The 21,205-nt window shown below is 46.4% G+C and overlaps 1 protein-coding gene across 2 annotated transcripts in view; it reads right to left on the reverse strand.

Moving 5' to 3' along the window:
* The window catches only part of RBPJ (recombination signal binding protein for immunoglobulin kappa J region), a 207,218-nt gene that overhangs the window by 57,020 nt on the left and 128,993 nt on the right, over positions 1-21,205 (reverse strand). For both annotated transcript variants that reach the window (XM_082267946.1, XM_082267947.1), the window contains exon 3: positions 19,312-19,407. In XM_082267946.1, the coding sequence (XP_082124072.1) occupies positions 19,312-19,407 (96 nt within the window). The remainder of the gene's footprint in view (positions 1-19,311; positions 19,408-21,205) is intronic.

A 21,205-nucleotide genomic window follows, 5' to 3' on the forward strand; every position in this document is an offset into this window, starting at 1 on the left:
TAAGTAACCAACACCAATGGTCTTTATAGCTGTATGTAAGGGAGGTCATTTTTCTCACTGATCCCCTATGTAAAAGGGCCATCTTCCCACTGACTTCCAATGTGAGGGACCTTCTTCAACTGACCACCAATGTAAGGAGCCCCTTTTCCCAATAGCCATCAATGTAAAGAGGTCCTCCCCCACTGACCAATCTAAAGGCATCTGTGTTCACTGACCATCTAAGTAAGGTCTCATGTAGACATGCGGCAGTGCTTACCGCCATGCTGAAATTAAATCTGCAGTGAATTACTTTTCAGAGATATTTAACAGATTACTCAGAGGCAAAACATTGGTTCCTCATTGCCGGTGTTAACCACTGAAAGCCCACAGCACCACAGTGAACAACTGTGTGCATTGGATGCAGTTGCCGAATGGTTACAGCAAAATTTCATGCATTTCAAAGGGCTGCCTGACTAAAGTGACAGGTTGTATCATTTTTACTGTGCAGCACCGAAACCGTAGAAATGTATACTAACCATGGCTACTGGCCATGTTATAGTGTTTGTAAAGACAAAGGTTTTTTTATCTTAATATATTCTATGCATTAAGATAAAAAGCCTTCTGTGGGCAGCAGCCCCCCTAATACTTACCTGAGCACCATCTCTATCCAGGGAAGTGCATGAGTGCCTCGGCCATCTGGGACTCTCCCACCCGATTGGCTGAGGCACAGCAGCAGGGCCACTGGCTCATGTGCTGTCAGTCAGTTAGCTAATGAGGAGTGAGAGGGGGCGGGGCTGAACCACGGCTCCGTGTCTGAATGGACACGGGGAGCTGCGGCTAGGCTCGGGTGCCCCCCATAGCAAACTGTTTGTTATTAAACAAGACTTTAGTATCACTTTAACTTGGAATTTAGTGGTTGGTAAAACCACAACTCAACTGCCTGTTTTTACTTCCCCTTAGCCATTCATGTAAACAAGAACTTAGGGAGCATTCTGCTTACAATCAATGTAAGAGGGCACACTTCACTGACTAACAAAATAAGGGGGCAAGAGTGGGCGGCCTATTACAGGAAGCTCCTGAACAGAAAATTTTCACAATGGATTACTGCACAGATCTGGAATAATTCCACAAAAGACCCCAAAATTAAGAATACACATGCCTTTTACATTTACACAATATTTCTTTAACTTGGGTTTCATATGCAACCGCTTTGAAAAGAGAAACCACCAAACAATTATAAACTACAGGGCAGTATACAACACCTGTCCTGTATACAATGGCAACAATAAGCTTCTTTTTTAATATATTGGCAGGTTAACGGGCATCTAACCAAACTGACCCCATGGTGTATGCAAGTATGCACTTTCACTGGAGCGGTAAGAACATTATGCAGACAACTCCTTTAGAGACAGGCACTGATATGAGTGATAAATGACTCTATATATGCTGTAAACTGCTAGGTAATTTGTTATCAGTAAAACTACTGTTTATCTTCTGTTGACACATAGCTTTCTAACTGAAAACTGCACAAGACATCAAAACAAGGAAATCAGACAATAGTAAAAACTTTGGCATGAAAGCCACTATGCTTTGCAGGTCTGTAATGTAGCATCATGCCCACTCGCTTTTAGAGCATAAACTGCTAAACAATGTGATGGTTAATTGGCGAAGCACCAAAGAACTGGCCCTAACCGAATGCATAAGTATAAGTGGACTTCCAACAATGCCCTAGAAATGCAGGTAAAAAAGCCACTACTTAACAAGAGCTTCTGGGTAAGTTCTATGTATGCTCAGCAAAGGTTATGTGACCCATGTACCGGCAAAGTCAGAGGCGCATTCAATTACATGGCAGTAATATAAAAACTCCATTCACCCCTTTCCAACGACACTTCCCATATTGGAACTACAGGCACCTTTAATACCTGGGGATATTGCTCATGCCTATATATATATATTCAGTCTACTGAATATATTTAAGCACCACAATGCAGCGCACATGGCGAGAATTTTTAGTTGCTGTGCCTGAACTGCCCTTAAAGGTTCATGCAGTTTGAACAAACCTTCTCAGATGGAGTTCTGGGTGGTCTTTACTGACTACAGATGGAAGTGCCATGGCAACTACCAACCCAACTAACTAGGGTGATGATGACAATAGCCCTTGATGCTATCTGATTCACACCTCTCAGGATAGACTCCGGCCGTCTCGCATCCTAAATTTGCCCTGGAACTTCAAGACGGATCCTTTGTCTCCACCCTTCGTGACCATAAGTTTCGGGTGTTGCACTTTTTTTTTGTAGGATGGCCACTGGCAATCTCCATCAGCTATTTGGGCCATAAATTACGCATCACTGGTGTAAAGTTGAAAAGTTATGCCTGGCTAAGGAAACAACCCCTCACTGCCTTTCCAGATCATATCTTATTAAGAGCTTGTCACAATCAAAATATCTTACCCAATGGGAAAGCGACCTCAATACCACCTTCACTGATCAAAAACGGGGCAGAATTATGTTAATGCCCCAAAAAAATGTCATGCAGTGTTCAGGAAACAGGATATAAGATCCTATCTACATGGTACAAGGTTTCCAAGACCCTACATAAATTGTTCCCACAGGGATCTGTACTCTGCTGGAGATGTCAGGTGGACAAGGTCACCGTAATCCACATTTTCTGGTCTTGCTTGATGATCCAGGGCTTCTGGGCACAAGTTAAACACTGGATTTTTACATCTATGGATATCTGCATGCCCGACAACGTGGCTAGGTTTCTTCTCCATCTAACTCCCATGTCACTTTCTATTGATACAACTACTCAACACAGAAAAGGCATGCATCCCTGTCTGCTGGAAACAACCACACCTTCCCATGAGTCTATGGTTTACGAAAATTACCAAAATCAAGCTTATGGAAGAATGTATGGCCATGGCCCACCACAGGGAAGAACATTTTAATAAAACTTATTGGACTGAATTCCCCTGCACACCTGAATATCATGATATCCTTTCCTCCCAAATTTGATCCCATCTAATCCTGGGAATTGCCTTAAAGGGCTAGGAAGGAACATAGTTGATGGTCTGGTTACACCTTCTCCCAATCCCTAACCCCCACTCCTTGTACCCCTTACAAACCTGCCCCCTTCCCTCTCCCTTAAATTTTTTTGTCTCACTCTATTGTTTCCCATCTGCTGCTCTTTAACCAATCAGGTAGTGCTCACTCAGTGAGTAATGGAGCTATGGATGACACAGGATTTTAGGTCATAACTAGGGGTCTACTGATTATCAGAGCGGCCGATTATAGGGGGCCAAAATTCACATTTTTTTTTCAAATAATCAGTATTGGTCAGAAAGGTACCGATATTGGTCAGACCTCCTCCCCCTGTATCAGACCTCCTCCCCCTGTGGTGCATGCTGCAGTCACTGCCAATTTCAGCGGGGCAGGCAGCAGAGAGATGACATATTTCACTGCCTGCCTTGCATCACCGCTGTTCCGCCCCTACAGAAGGGCAACGAAGGCTGCTCTTGACAGAGCTGCTGCAGCCGCAAGCAAGCAGAGAAATAGTTAGGTGATCTCTCACCGCCCACCCACATATAGAAGTTTACCTGCTTGGACACTGGGGGGGGGGGGGGGGGGGGAGGCTGCCAAAAGTAGTGTAAGTAGTGACAAGCTGCATCTGGGTGGCAGGTCACGGTGGCAAGCTGCATCTGGGTGGCAGTTGCAGGTGGCAAGCTGCATCTGGGTGGCAGTTGCAGGCGGCAAGCTGCATCTGGGTGGCAGTTGCAGGTGGCAGTTGCAGGCGGCAAGCTGCATCTGGGTGGCAGTTGCAGGCGACAGTGGCAAGTGACATACTGCATCTGGTGGCAGAAAACAGTGGCAAGTGACATGCTGCATCTGGGTGGCAGGTGACAGTTGCAAGTGACATGCTGCATCTGATGACAGTTGATGGTGAGGTACAGAATATTTGCACCGGTTATCGGCTTGAAAGGTGGCTGAAAATCTCTATCTCCCCTGAAAAACTATATCAGTCGACCCCTAGTCATAACCAATCAAACCATATCTCAATAGGATTTATTGATATCCGATTGAGTAATTTCCAGTATTGCCTATTGTTTACCGAGTGTATACAGCATTTTCTGGTCTTGCCATACCTCTACTACTCTTTTTGATTTCAAAATTGTTTGGCTCACCAGACTGAGCATTCCTGTCTGTACTGAAATTTTATAAACAATATTTAAAAATGCCTTTCTCTCAGTTTTTTCTCATTTAAAGACGTCAACAATAAAAGAACTAAAAAGTAAATTATTTGCTATGGAGAACCTTTTCTTTCCCCACCAACTACTTAACAATGAACACAGAAGGCTGTACATAAAAGGAAAAACATTGGTCTCCACCATGGCTCTGACACTTCTGAAGGTTAATTTATGAAAACTTAAAGAATGAAGCTGCTGCCAACAACCTGATGTATTATCTTTAAAAATAATGTAGCTGCTAAAGGCAACGGTTATTTTTCATTCAGTATCTTTATAGTATAGTATTCATAAGTCAGCCTTTTCTGAAAATTAGCTACAAAGGGCCAGAAAAGGAAAAAAAAATAGGCTTCTCATTCTTCGTGCAGAAGAAAAAATAAAGCGAGATGATACCTTTCAGCATTTTTACAGTGCAGACACAATGCTCCAGAGGCAGCTGAGCTCACAAAAACACATTTTAATAAGAACCATTTAAACAGAGCTGTGGAATTTAGAGGCGGCGAGGTTGAATGAGTGAATATGTCCCCAGGGGTCGAACAATTAAGAAATGCTTTGCACAAAAAAATAAGATCCAAACTGGGGTAATGTGAATTAAACAATCCTTCTAACAAAACAAACCATTTAATTTTAGAATTTCTCTATATAAAGCTTTTCACTGTGTCTGCGCTGCCACAGGTTTCCAGTAAAATCGCATGGTCCAATTAGTTTAGGAGGGGATAAAAATTATTATTGCAGACTGGATTGGAGAAAGAAGTCCAGGAATGCGGGGCTGTAAAAGACTGGTAAAATTCTGCATTCACAAAAGCAAGATTCATACTTTTACAGCTACATATTTGCTTCTGCGAGAGTCATACACTCCACTTTTCCATGTTGACTCTAGTGCAGCATTCCAACTCTTAACATAGAGAAACACTTAAAATAACTAACAGGTTTCAGGGAACCCCTTCTAATAATTAATATATCACTCTCACTACTCACTACACAATTGCCTGAAAAAGTAAATTGAAGTAGAATAACGGAATAATCAGGGTGTCAAACTTGACAACCCAGGGCAGTTTTATACAAAAAAAAAATTCATAAAAAATGAAATGAAAAACAATGCTAATATAGCAATGGGCAAAAAAAAAAAAAATAATGAAAAAATTGTAGAGGAAAAAAATGGGATTTTCGACTTACCGCAAAATCCATTTCGATGTTCATTGACCGACAGCTTTACATCTTCATGACTATATGGGTTATATAGCCCCCTACAGTAGGGCACTAGGCAGACAAAAACTTGACTATGCCTATTGGGGCAGTCCCAGGGGGTATACTCCCACTCTCTGCTATAGGTATTCAGTTTTGTTACAAGCAGTGTCAGAAGAAAAAAACCAAGCACCATAGATGAGCAGGTGCTGTGTCCAATGAACATAAGAGAAATGGATTTTATGGTAAGACAAAAATCCTATTTTCTCTTTTGTTCATTGACGGACGCAGCGCCTCATCTTCATGACTATCTATGTGGGACGTCCCAAAAGCAGTGTCAAACATCAGGGTTGGGAACAGTAAGAAAAAAAACCTTCCCCAAGGCTAAACATAGCCAACCACGTAACATGGAGCTCAACTATCAAGACTGGAGCTCACCTGAAAAAAATATAAAACACCCTCAGAGGACAAGTCCTCTAAACAGCAGCCTGCATAACCTTGCAGTCGAAGGAAGCATCTGCAGATGCCAACACATCCACCTTATAGAACTTTGTGAACGTGTGCACAGACTACCAGGTAGTCGCCTTGAAAACCTGCATCACCGACGCCTGATGACGGCAGGCCCAGGAGACACTAAGCGCCCGAGTAGAGTGTGTCTCAACAGGGAAAGAAGAAATATGACCCTCAATAGAAAAAGCCTGAACCACAGTCTATCTGATCCATCTGGAAATGGTTGCAGCACAAGCAGCCAGAATGTCTTCATTCAAATGAAAATCAGAGACGTTCGGTAGGTACGACGGACATGGACGAAGGACCACCTTATCCTTGTGAACCCCCAGGTAAGGTGAACGAAAGACAGCACCGTCAGGCTTGACACCCTGCATGCAGAAGTGATACCCACCAAAAATGCCACCTTCTGGGATAACATAAGCAGGGAAACCTCACGTATATTTTCAAAGGGAGGCTTCTAGAGAACCAATAACACCAAATTGAGGTCCCACAGCAGGAAACAGACGGCACAGGAGGAACCAAGTGTCTCACTTCCTGGATAAAGGTACGCATTAAGGAATGTGTGGCCAACGGACATTGAAAGGAAACTGCCAAGGATGAGACCTGGCCTTTAATGGTGCTCAGGGCCAGGCGCTGACTCAACCCCTTCATTGTAGAAAAGCCAAGATCCGAGTCCCCGAAAAGGGTGACTGAGGGATTCACACCACATAATGTACGTCTTCCAAGTACTATAGTAAATCCTTCTAGAAGTAGATTTTAACAGCGTAGGAATCACCAATTCAGACAACCCTCAATCCTTCAGCACTTGAACAGCCAAGCCGCCAAAGCCAGCGACTGTAAAGCAGGATGGAAGATTGGCCCTCGGGACAGCAGATCTTCCCTGAGAGGAAGTCTCCAAGTTGCATCGGCGACCAGCCCTACCAGATCGGCGTACCAAGACCAGCAAGGCCAGTCTGGAGCCACTAGGATGACCGGAATCCCTTCTGCCTCGATCCTGGGCAGGAGTCTCGGCAGAAGCTTGAGAGGAGGAAAGGCATAAATCAGACGATACTGACTCCAAGGACCCCCCGAATGCCTTTCTGCCAACGGCTAGAGGGTCCTAAAACTGTGCTACAAACCTCTGCACTTTCCAGTTGAGGCGAGAGGCCAACAGATCCACCTCGGGAGTACCCCAACGTAGACACAACTGATGAAACATCTCCGGGTGAAGTGACCATTTCCCCTGGTCCAACGCCTGTCTACTGAGGTAATCCGCCTGCCAAATTTCTACCGCTGGAATGTGTGCAGCAGAGAGGGCTGGAACGATTTGTGAGATGTGAATGTAGATGCCCTTGATGTCGATGGAGGCGAGAAAATCCCCCTGATGTAGCGCCTTTAAGTCCAGGATGGGATGCACCTTGCCTTCCTTCCTGGGAACTGTAAACAGGTTTGAGGAAAGCCTTGAAAACGTTGGTTTCGGAACCAGAACAATCACCCCTTGAAGTAACAAGTCTTGCACTGCCTCAGAGAACCCCTAAGCAATACGGGGACAAGTGCAGGTTGTAAGGGAAGAACCTTTTCTTGTAGCCAGAGCGAATTACTTTGTGGACCCACTTGTCCTTGATCAGGGAGGTCCACGGATCCGGAAACCAGCGAAGACATCCCCCCCACCCCAGATACGGTTGAGGGCGCCCCTTTATGTGGAAGAAGTCTTGTCCGCAGGTCTGGCAGAACCCCGAGCAGAACTTGCCAGACCAAGACCTCTTAGAACCCCCGGCAGAGGCCCTGAAGGTCTTAGATTGCTTGTCTTGAGACCCTGAGGGACGTTGACGGACAAGAAAGGCCCCCGTCTGCGACAGGGCTCCTTATCCTTGGAAGCCTGAGGAAGAAGAGAACTCTTTCCCCCTGTGAGGCCTTTGATGTCATCAATGGAAACTCCAAACAGGCGATCCCCCACAAATGGAAGATTGGATAAGGCCTTCTTAGAAGCCTGGTTTGCAGACCAGAATTTTAGCCAGATAATACGCATCAGGACCACCGCCGAGACAGATAGTCTAGAAATCAAGAGGCGTCACAGACAGACTGTAGCCCTTGGACCAACTGATCCGCCAGCTCCACAAAGGCAGGGGGGAGCAGTTCCCCCTCTAGGTCCCAGTGTAGAAGTTTTTCCCACTCTGTCCTAGCTTGCGACACCAGGGCAACAGTGAATACCGCTCTAAGTGCCAAACCAGCCACAACGAACATATGGCGGGTCAAGGCCTCCGACCAACTATCAGCCAGATCTGTGAAGACCAGGGACTCTTCAACCGGGATTACGGTGGCTTTATTCAACCTAGAAGCCGGGGAGTCCACTACAGGAGGAACCGTCTATTTTTTAAGGAGGTAATCCTCATAGGGGTACTGCATTGCAAAACGCTTAGGGATTGCAAAGGTGGGTTCCAGGCACCCCCACTGTTTTGTGACAATATTGCCAAAGAAGGCGGGAAAGGGTAACACCTCTGCCGCTTTTGAGGACCTGTGGGTGCCAAAGGTGACCCGCGCCTACGAAGCTGCGTTAGTCGCATCATCCATCTTTAAGGTTTCCCACACTGATACAATCAGTGCATCCACTAGCGCCTTTTCATGTGTGGCTAGAGGAGCAGAGGAATCATCCTCACTATCTGAGCATATGGGGGGCTTGGACGCAGACCTCGAAGGGTAACTCGCATCTGAGGTGGCCGAATCAGATTCTGATGAGACAGAGGAAACAGGTGAAGGCAGGGGACGCTTTTTGCTAGCCCATTTGCCAAGGACCAAATCTACCTTGGACACCAATGACCACCGTCAGTGCAATTAGTTGAAGAGACAAGAACTCACTTTTTAAGGTGGTGTAATTGCCTGATGACTCACACCGGTGCATGCCCTGGCTCGCCTCCGTGAAAACTTGATAAAGGAAAAGGAATTGGCAGCACTCCAGGTTGAGTCAAAATCCAGATTTATTGACTGGACATCCAAACATGACAATCATGACAAGGTAGACGCATTTCACACACTGACTGTGTGCTTAATAATTAGGGTTAGCAATGATTAAGCACACAGTCAGTGTGTGAAACGCGTCTACCTTGTCACGATTGTCATGTTTGGATGTCCAGTCAATAAATCTGGATTTTGATTCAACCTGGAGTGCTGCCAATTCCTTTTCCTTTATCAAGTGCAATTAGTTGTTGGGACCCGGAGGGCCGACAGCCTCTGAGAGGGGGATCAGGTGGTAAAACATGCTCCAGGGACTTAAGTGGAGAGGGGAACCCACACGAAAAAGGTGTAGAGCACTACCACTGCAATGGCAGAGAGAGGGAGAGAAAAACCCACAAAATGGACTCACCACCACCGGTCAGGTACTCAGCAACGGACTAACTGCACACCATGTGGCGACCAGGAAGAGGAATGTCCAGGGATCAGCACTAGAGGCCGGGGAGAGACTCCCACCGGCCATCAGGCTCCAAAAACATGGCTGCCACTATTTTCTAAGCGAAACCACAAGAAAATGGCCGCTGAGGCTACACAAACATGGCCGCCGATCGGTAGCATGAAAAGCTATGAGAAAATGGCGGCCCGCCGCGGCCCCAGAGGGGACCCTAGCAGCACAAAAAACAATCCCAACAGGAAGGGGGGCCCTGGCAGGCGCCCCCACCAAGCTCATCCCCCTCCCGAGGAACTAACGTTTGGTCACCGGCGGCGCGCTACCTCCCTCCACCCCCCAGTGCAGCAACCCAGGCCGACCTAAAAAAGTATGTCCATCCCAGGGTGGAGGGTGGGGGGGGTAAAGTCCTGCAATAGACATCCTGAGACAGGGGGGAATGCTGACTGGGAGGGAAGAGAGCCCGGGAGTCAGAACTTCTCAGGGAGGGGCCCACGTCCACCCCAAAACCCGCCAGGGGTAGAGGGGGGGCAGCTACTTACCACAACAGGAACAGGGTGGGCACTGCTCTGGACAGACCACCGCTCCATCGTAATGTGGGTGCTGCCGGCCAGGAGGAAACGCTGAGACTCATATGCGCCCTCACAGGCCAGCCCCCGTCCAGTGGGGCTATGTTGCGACCAACCTAGCGCAGAGCTGCGGTCTGCACACGCTTGCTGGTCGGACCCTAAGGATCTAGATTATCCAGTTCATCACCCAGTCCGATACTTACTTGTAGATCATACAGGAACAAAATAATAAAAAAAAAGGAGGAAAAAAAATCAATTTATAAGAAAAAGCTGCCAGGACCAGAAATCCCAGCAAGGAACTAGGTCCTTACTCCTGACTAGACAGAAAAAAACTGAATACCTATAGCAGAGAAAGCGGGAGTATACCCCCTGGGACTGCCCTATAGGCGTAGTCAAATTTTTGTCTGCCTAGTGTCCTACTCCTGTAGGAGGCAGTATAACCCATATAATGACGAAGTGGAGGAGTTGTGTTAGTCAATGAATGGAAGAGAAATGCTCTTTCCATTGGTGGTCAGTTGGAGGAGGAGACCCATTACACTGGTGGCCAGTGGCAACAATGCTCCTTACATTGGTGGTCAGTGGAAATAATGGGGTTGGTGTACTAATGGCAAATAGACTGCACTGTGCAAGTGCAATTGCTCCAGAGCTTAGTAAATGAGAGGGTGCGCTGCTGACTTCCATCATCCAATCATGTGCAAACAAAAATGCAGGTTTTTTTTATTTTTTTTATTTGCTTTGCAGGTGATAGGGTATTCTTAGTGAAGTTTTGCCTCATTTAATAAGCTCTGGAGCAACTGCACATGCAAAATGCAGTCTATTTGCATTTAGTAAATTAACCCCAATGTCTCCTTACAGAGCAAAAAAAAAAAAATTAGGGATGCACCGAATAATCGGCGGCCGAACATTATTCGGCCGAAAATAGAAAAAATAGCACTTTCGGTGTTCGGCCGAATAAGTCAAAAGGCCGAATAATTTTGTGCCGAATAATAGGGCTGAACGATAGTCGATATGATATTGACTATCGTTCTGTGGCCGTAGGCGATATTTACAGGGGGAAGGGACTCTGAGGAGGACAGGAGGACTCACAGACTTCCGTGTTAGGCAGGGGAAGCCGGGACACTTCAGCGGTAAGCATACATACATTACTCACTCGTGCACTGCAGCCCGCCCCACACATTCAGTGAGTCTTACTCTCCTCCCTAGTTTTTTCAATGGCACATTCAGGAAGCCAATCACGCCGTGATTAGCTGCACAGCGAACCAATCACGCGTGCCTGCACACCTGATTGGTTCCGCTGTGCCGCTACTCACGGCGTGATTGGCTTCCTGAATGTGCCATTGAAAAAACTAGGGAGGAGAGTAAGACTCACTGAATGTGTGGGGCGGGCTGCAGTGCACGAGTGAGTAATGTATGTATGCGGCTGTGCTCCTTTCCAGGCTACTACTAGTCCACCTCCAGCCTCCTACTACCACCACTATGAGAGACTGTCTGTCACTGTATAATCTGATCGAGTCCACACTGACACTGACTGACTGACACTGAGTAATTGATGTTACCATATTAACCCTGACCTGCCCAGTGCCCTGAATCTGCAATTAAAATTTACAAGGCTGCCTGCATGCTTCCTGATTTCCATTCCCAGCATCCTTCCCAATCCCTACAGTGTCACTAACATTAACCCTATGGTACAAGGCTGCAGTGTGCACTGAATCCCATTCCCTACAGTAACATTTAGGGAGAGAGAGAGAGACATGAGAGGACAAGAGAGAGAGAGAGAGAGAGAGACATGAGGACAAGAGAGAGAGAGAGAGAGGACAAGAGAGAGAGAGAGAGAGACACGAGAGGACAAGAGAGAGGACAAAAAATTGGCAAAATAAATGGGAAAAATGCAAAACACCGCGTTCGGTATTCGGCCAAACATTTTATTATTATTCGGCTTCGGCCAAGAATTTCATTTCGGTGCATCCCTAAAAAAAATTACTTGTGTCTGAGTGTCAGAAGATGCTAGCAACCTCTGTGGGGAACCCTCGGTGAGGAAGGCCTCTATAGCACTTCGTAGCACCTAAATACGACAAACTTCATTATAGAGATCAAAAAGCTGGAACATCACTTTCGCCAAAGACAATGGATGGTTGGGTGTGCAATCACAATGAAACTACTTGCAGGCATTAATGTCCTTGGGCAACTAGCTTTAGTTAAAAAAAAAATGCAACACCTAAACCATTTAAGCTCAGATTGTACAAAGTTTAGTTTTTATATGTACTAAAATTTCAAGGACTATGTAAAGAAGACAAATATAATGAGCCGCAAAATATTTACCCATGCTGATTTTTTTGGAAAGCTTGGGGGAAAAAAGCAAATGATCCACAATTGATTATAGCCTACTAAAAAGCCAAACAGTGCTTGCAACATTAGGTATATCATCAAGTTAAGGATAACCCGGAGTCATTTTAGGCTATGTGATCTGTGAAAAACAAAGACCCACCCAAGTTCAAAGATTGTTCTCGACAAAAGACTGGAGGTACGGGAGTTTCAGTACAGATTATATATATATATATATATATATATATATAGATATAGATACACACACACATATATATATATATATTTATTACAGTTGGGCAAAAAAGTATTTAGTCAGCCACCAATTGTGCAAGTTCTCCCACTTAAAAATATGAGAGAAAGGTCTGTAATTTTCATCATAGGTACACTTCAACTATGAGAGACAGAATGGGGGGAAATAATCCAGGAAATCACATTGTAGGATTTCTAATGAATTAGTAAATTCCTTGGTAAAATAAGTATTTGGTCACCTACAAACAAGCAAGATTTCTGGCTCTCACAGACCTGTAACTTCTTTAAGAGGCTCCTCTGTCCTCCACTCGTTACCTGTATTAGTGGCACCTGTTTGAACTTATCCGTAAAAAAGACACCTATCCACAACCTGTGACAAACCGTCACACTCCAAACTCCACTATGACCAAGACCAAACAGCTGTCGAAGAACACCAGAAACAAAATGGTAGACCTGAACCAGGCTGGGAAGACTGAATCTGCAATAGGCAAGCAGCTTGGTGTGAAGAAATCAACTGTGTAAGCAAATATTAGAAAATGGAAGACATACAAGACCACTGATAATCTCCCTCGATCTGGGGCTCCACGCAAGATCTCACCCCGTGGGGTCAAAATGATCACAAGAACGGTGAGCAAAAATCCCATCCCAGAACCACGCAGGGGGACCTAGTGAATGACCTACAGAGAGCTGGGACCAAAGTAACAAAGGCTACAATCAGTAACACACTACGCAAAGTAACAAAGGCTACCATCAGTAACACTACGCCCTCCAGGGACTCAAATCCTGCAGTGCCAGACGTGTCCCCCTGCTTAAGCCAGTACATGACCGGGCCCGTCTGAAGTTTGCTAGAGAGCATTTGGATGATTCAGAAGAGGATTTTTGGTACTACAACTTACCAATCCTTAAATGAGATGACTGTTTTAGTACTTTTAGTAGGGTTTTTCCCCTTTATTTTTAGCTGGTGATCCTGAAAACACCACACTTCCTGTCTACACTAATTTCTTCCTTATATCTACACAAGAAGTCATGTGATCACACAGGCCAGACTTCAAACATATCTGCCTTTGTTCATCTTCAATACAAGGCAGATTATTGAACTATTATTCAACAGAGGAAAGAATGCTTGTGATTTATTTGACCACAGAAAGTGAAAAGGTCATTGCATTTCTGGTGGGATCAACAGGTATTTTCTGTACTTGCCAAACATATTCTTAGTCCAAAATTAAAAGTAGTTCTAAAGGCTCAAGTTTTTTTTTACCTTCATACATTCTATCCATGGAAGTAAAAAACCTGTGTGCAGCAGCCCACCCCAGCCCCTTTTAATACTTAACTGAGCCCCATTTCGATTCAGCAGTTATCACAGGTCTCTTCCTCCTCATTGGCTGAGACCACAGTGGGAGCCATTGTACTGGTACCCACAGCCAGTGAGCCAAAGAGGAGAGAGCCAGGCAAGGCCAAGCTTTGTGTGTGAATGGACACACAAAGCAGCAGCTCTGGAACAAGCAAACAGCTTGCTATGGGGGCACTCGGCAGGAGGGAGGGGCCCGGAGCACCAGCGGGGACCAGAGAAGAGGAGGATCAGGTCTGCTCTCTGCAAAACCACTGCACAGAATAGTCTGGTAATGTGCAATAAAGTACATTTTTGTTTGAAGGTTTAGATTAGCATTAAAGAAACAAGAAAATGGAAAAGCCAAGTTGATCCACATTAGGTTATATTTTAAGTGTTTGTGGACCATGACACACTCAGTAGGCATGTGAAAAACTGTAGACTATTACAAATGTATTAAATTCAGCTTGTGTCAGCGAGCACTGTGCACTACCTTCTAGTAAAGTGTATGTCTGGGCAAAATACAAAAAAAAATAAAAAAAACACATTCGTTACACTTTTACAATACATGCACATTCCACCATGTTAAATCCTTTAAAATGTTGCAAGAAAAATACCCATTACTAAGCCAGACGTCCTTATCTTTGTTTGAGCTGACAACACAGTACCTTTGCTGCACTAAAATCTCAAGCAGTGCCAGCCCTGTCTACTTCTTCCCTGCTGGATGCATCCCCTTGTCTTCATAACAAAAGAGAGGGATGTTGTAAAAAACTGGATTTTTGACTTGCCTTAAAATCCTTTTCTCTTAGGTTCATTGACGGACGCAGTCCTCTGATCCATATCAGTAGGGTAATACCGCCCCCTACAGGAGTAGGACACTAGGCAGAAAGAATTTCTGGCTACGCCTATGGGCAGTCCCTGGAGGTATATTACCCTCTCTTTTCCTGCATAGGATGTCAGTTTTGTATCAAAGCAGTGTCAGAGAAAAGTACACCAACCCACTCAAAAATTTAGAGGGGCGGGTACTGCTTCCATCAATGAACCTAAGAGAAAAGGATTTTAAGGCAAGTCAAAAATCCAGTTTTTTTCTATCGTTCATTGACGGACGCAGTCCTCTGATGCATATCAGTAGGGACACCCCAAAGCAGTACCCAAATGAGGGGTGGGAACAGCAGAAGAAAAAACAGTCCCCAAGGCCAAGATGGCCAACCAGGCAACACAGGACTCATAAGAACAACCAGATGAGGTCCACCTGAAAACAAACAGAAAAACACTCAAGGAAGCCAAGGGGCTCCCTAAACCGCAGCCTGCAAAACCTTGCGGCCAAAAGGAAGCATCCGCAGATACCATCACATCCACCTTATAAAATTTGGTAAGGCCCCTTTCACACTTGTGCGACTCCAAAGTCGTGCGATTTTACCGCAATTTTGCCTGGGCTTAGAATGTCTTTTACTCAAAACGCATCAAAATCATGCCAAAAGTAGTGCAGGGACTACTTTGAAGTCAGTGCGACTTCAAGTCGCACAGATATGAATGGGGCTCATTGGATATCATGGAGAACGACTTATCATGCGCTTTTGCAGTCCCCAGTCGCACAAGTGTGAAAGGGGCCTAAAGGTGTGAACGCACGAGCAGCACACCTGAAGCACAGGCGCTTGATGGCGAAAAGCCCAGGAAGCACTAAGCGCCCGAGTAGAGTGCGCCTTGACAGGGAAAGGTGGAACCTGACCCTTAATGGAATAAGCCTGCACCGCTGTCTGTCTGATCCATCTGGAAACAGTCGCAGCAGACGCAGCCCTTTCTTCAGGGCATCCGTGAGCACAAAGAGCGAGTCAGACTTGCGAAAAGACTCGGTAGACGCCAAATACACTCTAAATCGCCCGAACACCACCCAGTGTATGCAGAGCAAATTCCTTAGGATGTTTAGGCTTAGAGCACAAAGAAGGGAACAGCATGTCCTCATTCAAGTGAAAACTGGAAACCACCTTCGGCAGGAAAGATGGATCCAGGCAAAGCACCACCTTGTCCTTTTGAACCACAAGATCGGGAGAACAACAGGTCAGCGCCGGCAGCTCTGACACCCTGCGTGCAGAAGTGATAGCCACCAAGAAAAGCCAAATTCTGAGACAAGGTAAGCAGGGGAACCTCCTGAATATTCTCAAAGAGAGGCCTCTGGAGCGCCGACAGCACCAAATTAAGGTCCCATGGCAGTAGCAGAGGTCGCACCGGAGGTACCAAGTGTCGCACCCCCTGGATGAAGCTACGCACCAGGGAATTGGCGGCCAATGGCCTCTGGAAGAAAAAAGCCAGGGCCGAGACCTGACCCCTGATAGTACTCAAGGCCAACTTTTGATCAACTCCCCGTTGAAAGCCAAGACCGAGCCACCGAATAGGAGCGAGGGTGGGTCCCCAAGGGACTCTCACCATGCAATGTACGACTTCCACGTACGATAATAAATCGTCCTGGATGTTGCTTTCCTCGCTTTCAGCAGAGTGGGAATCACCGAAGCAGACAAACCCCCGTCCTTCAGCACCTGGCTTTCAACAGCCAAGCTGTCAAAGCCAGCGACTGTAAAGCAGGATGGAAGATAGGCTCCTGAGACAGTAGATCTTCCCTGAGGCGTCTGCGACAAGCCTGACCAGGTCGGCGTACCAAGCGCAACTAGGCCAGTCCGGAGCCACAAGAATGACCAGAATTCTCTTCCGCCTCTATCCTGCGAAGTCTTGGCAGCAACTTGAGAGGAGGAAAGGCATACATCAGCCGGTACTGGCCCCAGGGGTCCACCAGCGCGTCAGAAGCGTCTGCCAGAGGGTCCTGAGAGCAGGCCACAAACCTCTGTACCTTTCTGGTGATTCGAGATGCAAACAGATCCACGTACGGACTGCCCCCGAGAAGGCACAACTGCTGAAACACCTCCGGATGCAGGGACCACTCCCCTGCATCCAAGGCCTAGCGGCTGAGATAATACGCCTGTTAATTTTCCACTCCCTAAATGTGGACAGCGGAAAGAGCTGGAACATGGCGCTCTGCCCAATGTAGAAGGTCTGCCACTTTCAGGGCCGCAATGACGCTCTTGGAGCCCCCTTGGTGGTTGACGTAAGCCCCGGCCGTGGCATTATCCGATTAAATGCGCACTGGACAACCCTCCAGAAGGTCGGTCCAGTGCGTCAGGTAAAGCCGGATCGCTCTCAGCTCCAGGACATTGATCGGCAATCGAGATTCCTCCAGGGACTCCCTGAGCCAAGTCCTGATTGAGGATCCCCCCCACCCAGACAGACTCGCATCCGTGGTGACAATTGTTTTTCCAGTATATAGGGAGAAGGACTTCCCCGCCTGAAGCATCGGGGACCAAAGCCACCAGACCAGGGACTCTCTGCTCCTGCAACTTAACCGAATCCGAAAATCCAGAGAATTCGGGGGTTTGTTCCACTTGAGAAGAATTTCCTTTTGAATAACCCTTGTGTGGAACTGAGCAAATGGGACCGCCTCGTAGGAGGACACCATCAGTCCCAGTACTCTCATACAGGTCAGAAGGGATGGCCAGTCATTGGACATCAACAAATGAACCGCTGACTGGAGCTCCTGGAGCTTTTCCGGAGGAAGAAACACCCTGGCAGAGGACAAGTCCGAAGTCAGGACCAAATAGACCAGTCTCATGGAAGGGGTCAGAGACGACTTTTGAAGGTCCACGATCCAATCCACGATGAACTCCTCCAGAGTACTCATGGTGACCCCCAAGATTTCCGTCAGCAACGTGGAAGACTCCGCATGGAGAAGCAGATTGTCCAGGTAACCCAGGACCGATATCCCCTGCTGCCGTAACAAAGCCACGACCGGCGCCAACACCTTTGTGAGGACCCGAGGAGCGAAGGTGAGACCAAAGGGTAACTCCACAAACTGATAGTGATCCTCTCCCACGGCAAAACGGAGAAACCGTTGGTGAGCAGCACAGATTGGAATGTGAAGGTAGGCATCCTTGATGTCTATTGAGGCCAGGAAGTCCCCCTGATGTAGGGAGGCCACCACCGTGCAAATAGTTTCCATCTTGAACTTTTGAGCACGCACTAACACATTCAGTGCCTTTAAGTCCAGGATCGGACGCATCTTGCCCTCCTTCTAGGAAACCGTGAACAGGTTGGAATAAAACCTGTGAAAGCGTTCTGCGTGCGGAACAGACACTATCACTCCCATAGAGCGCTCCCAAGCGATCCGGGGATAGGCGGACATTGCAAGGGAAAAACCTGACAGGAGGAGCAGATCGAAACTCGATCTTGTACCCAGACCGCACAAACTTAATTGGGATCCGGGCCAGCTACAAGTCCGAGAACTGGCAAAGGCGTCCCCCCACCCCAGTCACGGGTGAGGGTGCACCTTAAGGCTGACAGGGCCTTGTCCAGACTTCTGTTTTCCAGACCAGGGACGCTTGGAACCACCCGAGGGAGCCTTGAAGGGCTTTGCTTTATCGGCTGCCCCCGAGGAACGAGAATGCATCCTGTGAGCTGAAAAGCACGGACCCCGCCTACGGCGAGAACCCCTACCCCTGGAAGCCTGCGGGAGAAGGGTACTCTTACCCCCCGTAACACCGTAAAATAATGTCATCCAGGGTAGCCTCAGACAGACAGTCCCGCGGAAAGGGGAATTCCGTCAAGGCCTTTCTTAGAAACCTGATCCGCAGACCAACACTTCAGCCAGAGCATACGCCTCATGACCACTGCTGAAAACAACAGGCGACCCAAAAGGGAAGCAATGTCCAGCGCAGCATTGCAAGTAAACTGCAGCGCCTGCACCATCTGGCCCAACAATTCCCCAAATTCAGGAGGGACAGGCTTGCCCTTCACGTCACGGCGTAGCAGCTTCGCCCATTCAGTCCCCGTTTGGAGAGGAGGGGGGGGGGGCACAACAGGACAGAGGGGAACCCAGGAGTGTGAGGGTCCGACCAGGATACAGTCCTGGCGCTTGCTGGACTTTCTTGGGCGCCCTGAAGCCTGCTTCACAAATGCAGTGGAAATGTTTTTTTTTTTTTGGGGGGGGGGGGGGGGGGATCAAGTTCATTTTCAAGGCAAAGAGGGATTTTGCAATTAATCTGACCACTCTTCGTAACATTCTCGAGTATATGCAAATTGCCATCATAAACACTGAGGCAGCAGACTTTGTGAAAATGAATATTCGTGTAATTCTCAAAAAACTTTTGGCCATGGCTGTGTTAAAGAATTTCCTTACTTTCATATTTCTTTTTTTATGGATGTATACTGCATCAAGAAATCTGCACTGCAAGACTCAGTTCATGGTGCGACCTGTTCCATCCATAACCGAGAGAAAAAAAGCTAGTGTTTTCATCAGAAAACCTAGAGTATACTCCAGTGGGCGAGGACTTAAAATGTTATGTGTATGTGAAAAGCAAGATGTCTGAAAATAGAGGAGGGACAGAAAATATACAACAACAAGTGTAAAAAAAAAAAAAAGTGTACTCTGCTATAATTCAATTTGACAAAATAGGCAAAAAAAAAAAAAAAAAGTACTATTGAAAAGCAAATACATACAAATACGCACCTTTTTTCATTGCCATAGGATTTCTGTGCAACTTTAGCATGGAGGATAAGTACAGTCTGATCGCCCCGCTCTTTTAAATAATTACGCATTGCTTCCCTGAAACACAAAAACGTATGTGAATAATTTCTAGGTCTGAAAAAGGGGGGAAAACAGATTTTAAAAAATAAAACAACATTCATCAGAATCAAGTGTGTAGCTGATTGCTTGTTGGAGAGTTTACTGTGAGGATATTAAATGTCTGTGGTTCAGCAGTAAACAGCTTTGGAGAGAGGGGTAGTAGATGCAATCTTCAGATCTTTGCTGTGGTTTCCACCACCACCACCTAGTGCAGCTGAATCTAACTAGGGTGCACACAGCTCTGCTTTTGAACAGCTTTGTGGTTCTAAAGATTCTCACCTTGTAAAAAAAGATCTTTTCACATCAGCTACCACAAAATACCTGGTGATTCCATTACTTTGGCTTACTTTGCTTATAAAACCACTTAAGACTTCACAGTGCCGATTTATTAACTGCAACAATTCACAGATTATCTTGCCTTTCTGCAATACGAGTAATATCAAGCAAGTTAGCACAGTCTCCAAAGCAGGGTTGGATATCTAAAATATAAATTACTGTAACGATACAAGGGTAGGGTCATGCCACCAATGAGGCCAACTTACACAGTCGCATCAGACAGCAATCAGGGATGCATAGTGGTGGACAGCATGAAGCTGGAAAGTCCATTATACACACTAAATTCTCAGTACAGCTTAGTAATGCTGAGCCACATAAAATCACAGGCTAAGCGTTACTGAGCTCCATGCTGGGCCACTGCACCTGTCACAAAGGCAGGATTAGTAGCTAAGCCACTTCAGTGATGCCAAGTCTGTAAACAATGCAGGCTCAGGTAACATTGAGCACTGCGATGTCAACCACCATTGCCTGCCTGTGTGACAAATGCAGTAGCCAGGCAAAGACTTTTACTCCGTGACAGTGAGCCTGCACTTTTAACAGGCTTTGCGTCACTGAGCAGTGTGGCAGCACTACTACTACCCAGGATAGTCCCCTTTGTTATTTTGGGAGGGGGCATCAAAAAACTCTTCCTTGGGCGTTGGTAGTGCTTGGTAGAAATTATTCTGGCCATTGAAATTAGCTTATGACAAGGCACTAAACGAATGCGCATAGGTGTGTTTACCAGTGTTAAGGCGTGTCAAGCATTTTTTTCTGCCAAAACTCTGGTACACCTGGTTAGTGGTTTTGCACAGAGCAGCTTCAATCTTCTTCTTGGGTCCCCCGTCGGCACTCCTGGCCCTTGCTCTGGGAGCAACCAAGTAGGCTTGTTCCTGTGCTACTCTGCATGTCCACTCACACACAGACAGCCGCCCCCTCTCTATCCTCATTGGCTGGCCCATGGCTCCCACTGCTGTCTCAGCCAATGAGGAGGGAGAGAGAGTCCCTGAGGAGCCGAGGCTCTGGTGCACATTGCTGGATCGCGATGGGGCTCAGGTAAGTAAGGGGGGGCTGCTGCACATAGAAGGTTATTAATAAAGAATGCATGAAGTTAAAAAACCTTGAGTCTTTACAACTATTTTAGGATCCATCCTCTGTGCTAAACCTCTTTTTTGCTGCATTTTAATCTACATCAAAGCTGCGTGCATAGAAGTGAATGCGGACACAGTTGAATGTCAAAATTTGGCATGCCGAGAGGAGCAGGCGCATGGATCCAAACCCAGAGTTTTTTTTTTTTTGGTTTTCAATCCTTTACATGTAGAAGCACAAGTAAAATATATATTGGGGATGTTTCAGAATGTAATATACATTATTTTAACCTATTTTGTCTCTACATGGAACCAAACATTCTGCCTTTGTTTCTAAAGGTTTTAAGAAAAGAAAAATACAAAACTTAAATGAACAG

The sequence above is a fragment of the Pelophylax lessonae genome, assembly GCF_965119305.1.
Source record: "Pelophylax lessonae genome assembly, chromosome: 1".
NCBI lineage: Eukaryota > Metazoa > Chordata > Amphibia > Anura > Ranidae > Pelophylax > Pelophylax lessonae.